This window comes from Nestor notabilis, unplaced genomic scaffold (assembly GCF_000696875.1).
Source record: "Nestor notabilis isolate BGI_N333 unplaced genomic scaffold, ASM69687v1 scaffold23273, whole genome shotgun sequence".
NCBI lineage: Eukaryota > Metazoa > Chordata > Aves > Psittaciformes > Psittacidae > Nestor > Nestor notabilis.
In genome coordinates this window covers 8,940-17,653 of record NW_009921960.1, presented here as the reverse complement: position 1 = coordinate 17,653, position 8,714 = coordinate 8,940, and the positions used below count along the sequence as shown (strand labels likewise).

Sequence of the window (8,714 nt, the reverse complement as noted above, 5' to 3'; positions counted from 1 at the left end):
CAGTGTGTTGGAACTGATGATCTTAAGGTCCTTTCCAACCCAAACCATTCTGTGAGTCTCTGGTGGGATAGCTGTCCCATAGGGAGTGCTGGAATACTGTTGGCTTTTCATGGATTTGGGAGGACGTTTTAACCATTTGTGCCAGTCCGATGTGCTTTGGGGTCTGGAAAGGAAGGAACGGTCACCACTGTGGGAACAGATTTTCCATGAGTGTCTCCTGTTTCCTCAGGGCACAGAGTCCATTAAGATGGAGAATGGCCAGAGCACGGCAGCGAAGCTGGGTCTTCCGCCCCTCACACCAGAGCAGCAGGAAGCTCTGCAGAAGGTGAGTAACCCCCATGTGGGCTTGGTTCTTGGTTGGGGTTTTTGGTTTGGTTTTGGGGGTTTTATGAGCATCTGTTCCTGATGCTACAAGAGGGAAGCCACCTTCCAAGAATGGGCCTGGGGTCTGGCCGTGCTGTGTGTGGATACACACTCCCAGTTGCCCAAGAATGACTTGGTTTGGCTTAGAGCTTTGAGATGCTTTTGGGAAGCATGATGTGGAATTTGCTGTTGGGGTGGGGAGAGTGTTCTTAATTAAAATCCTAAGTAAACGACATCTTCGGTTGACATTGTAATGCTGAAACAACACACAACGGCCACAAGGTTCCTGCGAGGAGCAGCCTGTGCTCCACAGGGAAGAGGTTTCTGCTGTGGTCCAGCTGTTCTTTGAGTCCATCCACACAAGAACACATCACAAAATGTGTTCCCTTATGCTCTTTCCCGTGTTCATAGAACCATGGAACGGTTTGAGTGGGAAGAGACATTAAAGCTCATCCATCTCTAACCCCCTGCCATGAGCAGGGACACCTTTCACTAGAGCAGGTTGCTCCAAGCCCCTGTGTCCAACCTGGCCTTGAACACTGCCAGGGATGGGGCAGCCCCAGCTTCTCTGGGCACCCTGTGCCAGCGCCTCAGCATCCTCCCAGGGAAGAACTTCTGCCCAAGAGCTCATCTCAATCTCCCCTCTGGCAGGTTAAAGCCATTCCCCCTTGTCCCCCTACAGGCCCTTGTCCAAAGCCCCTCTCCAGGTTTCCTGCAGCCCCTTTAGGCACTGGAGCTGCTCTAAGGTGTCCCCTTCAGGAGCCTTGTCTTCTCCAGCTGCCCCAGCCCAGCTCTCTCAGCCTGGCTCCAGAGCAGAGCTGCTCCAGCCCTTGCAGCTGCACCGTGGCCTCCTCTGGGCTCGCTCCAACAGCTTCACGTCCCTCTTGTGCTGTTGCCCAGAGCTGGACCAGGACTGCAGGGGGGGTCTCCCCAGAGCACAGCAGAGGGGGAGACAGTCCCCTCCCTGGCCTGCTGCTCACACTGATGTTGTGGGGAGCCCCAGTGCAAGTGTTTTCAACCCATCCGAGCCAGGCTGGTCTAATCCAGATGACATTTGAGCCCAGCTCTTGAACTGGAGTGGTCGGTCCTGTCTCACACGGCGGGTGGGAGGTTTCTACTGCCTTCCCTCTGGGGGTATGATTCCTGTCTCACCGAGAGAAGCAGAGCTTGGACAGGAGGGGCAGGAACCAGCCCTGGCTGTGTGGTGAGGCAGCAGCGCTGCTCCCGGCAGGAGCTGGGGGCGTGTGTGGCTCACGGCGCGGAGCGGCCTCTCCTGGCTCATAGCTGTAAATGCCATTGTCCGTTTCCAGGTTTCCGAAGCGCATGTCTCACATCTATGGTTTAGAGCCTCCCAAACCCCTGCAGCCGTGGAAAGCAGGTGCCCGAGGGGTGGCTGAGTGTTGGAACCTCCCCTGGGAATAGGATCTCGGAGGCCTTTTGACAGGAACCTCCATGTCAGCACCCTTGAGGGGCAGCTTGGGCTCTGTCTGATGCGTAGGGCACTGAAAGGATCAGAGCAGTGAGCCTGGTTTTGAGGCAGGAGGCAGAGGAGCTGGAGCCTTGTGTGAGCAGAGTGGGTGCCCAGCCTAGGGCAGGCCAGGGAGAGGAGAGCCCAGGCCAGAGACTAGACCTGGTGTTTGGAGGCCCTTCCCTTCTGTAGAAACTCTTTGTCCAGATGTTCTCTGAGTGGAGAGGACTTGAAGGAGGCTCTGTCCTGCCCTCATCCCAGCAGGTAAGGTGCTGTGGTGGGATCTAAGGGGCAGAGGGCGGAAGAGGGGAAATGCCACATGTCTGGTGCATGCTGCTTCCTTGACGTGGTGCCTGCTGCTGGTCAAGTCCATCCAATCCTCTGCTCAAGCCCTATGCTGTATTCCAGGGTGTATTCTAGAACTCTGAGGGGCAGAGCAGGATGTTAGTGAGCTGCTGGCTGATGTATGGTGCCGTGGTGCGTAGGGCTGGAGCGCTGGAATGTTCCCTGCAGGCAGTGTGCGGATCTGGGGAGCTGTGGTGTGGAGTCAGATGCTGTTCCCTGCTCTACGGTGTTGTCCTGTGACTACAGAGTCTGTTTCTTCCCAGGCAAAGAAGTATGCGATGGAGCAGAGCATCAAGAGTGTGCTGGTGAAGCAAACCATCGCCCACCAGCAACAGCAGCTCACCAACCTCCAGGTGAGAGACCCTCTGAGATGCTCCTTCTGTGTCATTTCTCCCCCTCACAGTGGAGTTTTGTGCACTCAGAAGCAGAGCACAGCTCTGAGGCTGGGCCCACGCGGCTATTTCCACAGTGAAATAGCAATGCTCTGTTTCCAGCTCACTAAAAACACCCCAGCCCTTTGCCCACCTGCCCAAATTGCCCCTAAGCTCATCCAAAGAATGAGTTTTTAAGTATTTCTCTCCTGTTGGCTGCCCAAATGCTTCTTGAAATGCCAGAAGCCAGATAACTTGCTGTGGGTTTCACTTTGAACTGGTGTTTAAGGTGGTGTCTGGGGTTATTGGGAACAGAATCCTCTAACCATCAATTCTGCTTGAGAAGAGGGTCCTTCTCTCCCCTCTCTGTGTCCCCATTTCCCTTCCCCTCACAATGTGGGAGATGTTCCTTGGCTGTTCCTGCTACTGCTGGAATGAATGCCAGTGTGCTGGTCTGTACATCTCCCTCCCTTCAGAGGTGTTTCAGGCACATCTCACTCCATGTGAGGAAGCCCAAGAGCGGTGGCTGAGGGCTGCTGGATGGGTTCAGTGAAGGAGCACTGCTCACCCATGGGCAGTGTGGCCTCTCAGGGCTGTGCGTGTTTCTGAGTGTCTGACCTAGTTGAGGGGTTCCTTTTTAAATGCTGGGGGTGAATCAACGACAGTGGTTGCAGAGGTTACTATTGCCTTGAGTTCCCCCCGGGGAGAAGACCCTGCTTCCTGAGGCAGTGGCAGCAGCACAACTCACCCTGGCCTGGTGGGACTGGACTCTGCGGGGTCCCAGCGCTGGACAGTCCTTGGGCCCAGGCAGTGAGGGGCAAGGAAGGAGAGGCCTCTCCGCAGGTTCCCTGTGCCGCCGCTCTGCTTGAGATGTGACAAACAGCCGTAGTATGCTCAGCTCCAACAGACTGAACTCTGTCTTTACTGTCTTTCAGATGGCAGCAGTGACAATGGGCTTTGGAGATCCTCTCTCACCTTTACAATCGGTCAATAGACATATTCACTTCTTCTTGGGCACTTTGTCTTAGTCAGGGCCTAGAGTGGGGAAGGACGTAGTGGTAACGCAATGCTCTTAACTGTGAACCCAGCACAACCCTCCACATACCCGTTGTGGACAAGCACAGCAAGCAGAGGCAAAGTGTAAACTCCCCAGAGGAAGACCCTAGGCCGGGTGCAGTCTGCTGTGACACTGGCACTGGGACATGGGCCACTGGCAGTTGGGGTCCTGGAGTCAGGTGGCAAAGAGAGCGTTAGATTTCGGCCAGTTCCGAACCCAGCCTGTGAAAGTGTGGGAGCTGCGTTTCTAGAGACGCTGCAGTTCTGAGGTGCTGACCCCAAACTGGCTGCCAAGGTAACTCACACATGGGTGATCTCCTGAGAACCACACTGACAGCACCGGAGCCCTGCAGCCGCGGTGCTGGGAGCTCTGGGGCACGGCAGGTCTCAGCAGGGCTGCTCTGCACTCTGCAGTCCCCACAGTGGGTGAATATGGCTTGGAGTAAAGGCAGGAGGGAAGGAACCACACTGCAGGGTGTACAGAGAACCCACACGGCCCTTCAGTGCAAAGAGCTTAATTCCCTGGGATTATCCATCCCCTCTTTTTCCCTGGACATGTGGGACAATGGCCGCTGTGTGTCTCTAAGCTCCACTCTGCATACAAAGGTTCGGTTGTCACCATTTCTGCTGGGACACAATATTGCTGCTTGGTGTCAAAGGCAACTGGAGGCTTGTACCCCAAAATGAGAGAGGCAACTAAAATCACCACCTTTCCCTCCTTTAACAGTAAGGAGTGTGTCAGCAGGGGAGCCAAAGGAGGTTGTATGAGGGAACGTAAAGTTAGAATGGGATGGGAGCACACATCTCCCTGTGAATTGAGTGCCCAAGAACCTCCTCCCAGTTCATGTGGATGTTCCTCAAGAGCAGAACTCCAGCACTTGTGCTTCATAAAACATTTTTGGCTCCTTATTCACAGCTGGGCAGTGAAAAGCATGTGCCAGAAATGGTGAATTTCCCATTAGCATCAAGGGCAGAGTCTGGTGCCTCCTTTTCCTCAGCCATTCCTGTAGGGAGCCTGCTGGACAGGACCCAGAGACAGGAGCCTGCACTGGAGCCCTCAGCTCTGGTGCTGTTCAGTGCCGTTAAGATGCCCTGATCCCAGTAAGTTCTTTATCCCAGAGCCCATCAGGAATTCAGAACACGGAGAGCTCTGTCTGCCCAGCACTTGCTGACAAGACTGATCGGTTCCTCCATGAGGATCTTGGTGCCTGGGATGGAAACTTCCTGGCTCCTTACCCCTCTGGGCATTGCAGCGCAGCGTCTCCCTGTCACAGCAAGATGAGCACCGTTTCCTGGTGCTGCTGGATTAGAACAAGCCAGTGGTGGTGACTGTGTAAAGGAGCAAGATGATGCTTTGGCTTGTCTTTAAACCTTCATAAGCGCTTGACAGCAACGTGACAACTATTAACTGCTGCCTTTATGAAGCATAGAATCAATCAGGTTGGAAAAGACTTTTAAGATGATCAAGTCCCAACCATTCCCCAGTACTAACCCATGTCCCTGAGGACAAGTGGAGGCTGCAGGTACTTCAAACTCCATTTTAGAGGAGGAGGAGGGCCAGTTACCAGTAAAATCTCCTTGGTGCAGCCAGTGAGGTTTCTAGAGACGAGTTTCTGACACTGCCATGTGCTTAGTTCACAGGTTCACTGCATCACCCTGACTTGATGCTCCCGGTTCCTGTTAGCGATCCACACGTAGCCACCTTGGCCCACCCCAGTCCTGCCTGTTTCAGGTCCAGATTCCCAACGTTGCTGATGTAAAGGTCCTCTTAAGGCCACCCCTCCTATTGCCCCTCTACAGCAGGGTAAGATGTGGATTTCCTCCTGCAGAGGAGAGGACAGATGCCACTGGCCTTCTACCTGTGGCATGGATAATGAGAGGAGAACACGTTCTCTTCATGTCTCTGTATTTCAGAGGGTGAAGAGTCTCTGTGCAAGGCTGCACGAGCAGGGGCTTGACCAGAAGTGCTCCCTAGTGAGACATTAGAGGTTTCTCACAGTCTGGGTGAGGTTCTCCACTCAAACACTTGGGGTGAGGTGGTGGTGGCTCTGACCCCCTCCATGGACACACCACATACTGAGGGGCTGCTGATCACTGGCTTTCCTGCACCCAAGCTGGGAATGTGTTGGAGAACCTGAGAGACACCACCTCAGCTGTCCTGCACGTGCCATAGTGCTCCCGGTCACAGCACAGTAACTTGAGCAAGAGCTTGTTCTTAACGGGAAGTGTTAAACCAGGCGAGAGGACCCTGAGGTCCAGGATCACCCCTGAGCTTAATGTCACTTGAGGAGCAGCAGCATGGGGTGAGAACCATTCCTCTTTATAGTATCCTCCTGAATTCCAGAACAGGAGTTGAACCTCTCCAGCCTGTCCTCCTGTGGTTGATGCAGTCACATACTGGGGGCACTGTGAGGGAGAAGGTTTCTCCAGGCACAGGCTGTGACCCCCCTGTCCCTCTCTTCTGCTGGTTGAAGTGCAGCAGCCCTGGACATGTGCTTACGCTGGTTTTAGGTGTTCCTCAGGCAGCATCTCACAGGGATCCCTCCTGGGCAGGGTGGTGGGAGGAGGTGGTGGTGCAGAACTCCCAGCACTGTGCTGTGGTGAGGGGCCTCCAGCCTAACGCTGCCTTTGCCTCCCCTGCAGCAGCCCTTGGCTTGCTGCTGGCTCCACCAGTTCCCTCTGCCCGTCTCCAGCCACTGCAGTTCAGTCTTAGGGAGCTGCCTCCACATAGCCTGATTCCTGCTTGGTGCCAGGACACACTGCTGGGCCTGGCCCAGCCCCTTCCAGACTTAGCAGCAGCTCTAGAGCTGCCCTAAGGGTCCCAAGGAATTGAGGGATTTGCTGCTTGTTGTGGCTTACGCTGGAAGGAATGGCAGGATTTGTCTTGCAAACAGGTTTTCAGGCATATTTAGGAGAAAATAGCCCAGAGACCCTTCTCTGCACCCGAGGGCGGAGGCTTTGGGGCTGCACCACGCTGGGCCAGTGGCAGCAGGCGGCAGCAGTACTGGCACCACACACTGAGCTGGGAGGTCCCATTAACCCTTTGGTTTCTCTTTGCTTCAAGCGGTGGATGTGGTGCCTAGTCCTGGAGCTCGTCCTGGCTGGGGAGGGGGGTGAGGTCCTCAAGGGGGTGGGGAGGAGGTTCCCAAATCCAGCTCCTTTGCTGCCTGGGAGGGTGGATGGAGGGGGGAAGGCCGTGGTGGTGCCCAGTGTTGGATCTCTGTTGTCCCGTGTGGGAGGGAATGGGAGGGCTGGTGAATAGTGGCTAGGATGGAGTCCTTTGCTGCCTGGAGGGTAATTGTCCCAGAGTGAAGTTATTTCCTCCTCCTGCAAGCGTTGCTGGAGCTGTGATGAGGCTGGGGAGGGTCAGACCTCCCAGTGGGGTTGGAGCTCGGCCACTCCCACCATGCGTGCTCCGAGCAGGAGAAGCCTTCCCCATTGGCACGTGTGCTGCAGCCCGGCGAGGAGCTGCCTGCTGCTGGGCCATAGCTCCAGGGAGGGAAGGAGGAAGGGAAGGAGGTGCTGAGGTCGAGGGCCACCCCTGAGCTAACCAGCCAGTTCTTCTTTCCAATACAGATGGCAGCTCAGAGGCAGCGTGCTCTGGCCATCATGTGTCGTGTGTACGTGGGCTCCATATACTACGAGCTGGGAGAAGACACCATTCGCCAGGCCTTTGCCCCCTTTGGACCCATAAAAAGCATTGATATGTCCTGGGACTCAGTGACCATGAAGCACAAGGTGGGTTCACAGCCCTTGAGTGATGGTTTGTCTTCTCTCCTAGGCCTTCCTGAATATATCTGGGAGAGGACAGAGCCTTTATCTTTGTAGGGTTAATCAGTGAGCTAAAGATTTGTTGCTGCCTGTTCTACTGAGCTTGGCAGGGCCAGATGTGCCTGGGGGTGGTGTGCATGGAGGATACATCTTGCGTGCAGTGGGCTTTTGCTCTTGGGCCTCCAAGCATGAGAGGCTCTGGAAGCCTGTAGCTTTCTCTCAGTACTTCCATGTGCAGTTTTCCTCTTTTATTAAAGCTTCTTTAAGGAAACACCTTCTCAGGCCACAGCAGAGATACAGAACCTGAGAAGTCTTGGCCACAAGGCAGAGCTGGTGGGATTCAACAAGTATCTCCTGTCCTAGGGTTTTGCTTTTGTGGAATATGAGGTTCCTGAAGCTGCTCAGCTGGCCTTGGAGCAGATGAATTCTGTCATGCAGTTTTCCTCTTTTATTAAAGCTTCTTTAAGGAAACACCTTCTCAGGCCACAGCAGAGATACAGAACCTGAGAAGTCTTGGCCACAAGGCAGAGCTGGTGGGATTCAACAAGTATCTCCTGTCCTAGGGTTTTGCTTTTGTGGAATATGAGGTTCCTGAAGCTGCTCAGCTGGCCTTGGAGCAGATGAATTCTGTCATGCTGGGAGGAAGAAACATCAAGGTGAGTAGTTTATGCTCGGAAAGCTCTTGGTTCTCTCTGCTGTGAGTAATGGGTTCCTGCCTTGGAATGCTCCCCACATGTGGAAGATAACCCGAGGTCTGTTCCATGCTGGACCTTGATATTCCACCTGTTAGGTACGTGGTGGCTCTGGGTCTGTCTCTCTGAGGAGGGCCCCTGCACACTACTAAAGCCCAGCAGCCAGTTCTGCTTAGCTGGCTCAGGCTTTTCCACCTCACATAATGGAAGCCTCTTGAGTTCAAACCATAGGTGGTCCTTAATATTTTAGTGCTGCCTTGTCTTGGACCAGTGGATGGTGGATAAGCAGCATCAAACTTGTGTTGTGCCTGTGGATGGTGTGAGGGACAAGCAGAGGGACAACAGGGAGGGAGCAGTAGCTGTGTGTTCTCAGGCAATGAGAGGGGATCTTGCAAAGGGGAAGCTTTGGGGGTTGAAGTTGGGGGGATCCGGCATTTTCTATGGAGTGTTTTATATCCTGCGTTGATCACTGACACACTCTGCAGTGTTTGATGACTGAGAGGGTTTAGAATCAGGGAACCATAGAATGGGTTGAGTTGGAAGGGACCTTAAAGCTCATCTGGTTCCAATCCCCTGCCATGGGCAGGGCACCTCTGAAAAAATGTTTTTGCTGGGCAGGGGTGGTCAAGACACTGGAACAGGTCGCCC

General features: G+C 54.3%; 1 protein-coding gene across 1 annotated transcript in view; it reads left to right on the top strand.

Annotated features, from left to right (window-relative positions):
- Window positions 1–229: 229 nt before the first annotated feature.
- The window catches only part of PUF60 (poly-U binding splicing factor 60KDa), a 15,021-nt gene continuing 6,536 nt past the window's right edge, over window positions 230–8,714 (top strand). The window contains 5 exon segments of the mRNA XM_010011386.1: window positions 230–325; window positions 2,440–2,529; window positions 3,483–3,533; window positions 7,180–7,341; window positions 7,938–8,030. Of these exon segments, the coding sequence (XP_010009688.1) occupies window positions 248–325; window positions 2,440–2,529; window positions 3,483–3,533; window positions 7,180–7,341; window positions 7,938–8,030 (474 nt within the window). The 5' untranslated portion in view covers window positions 230–247.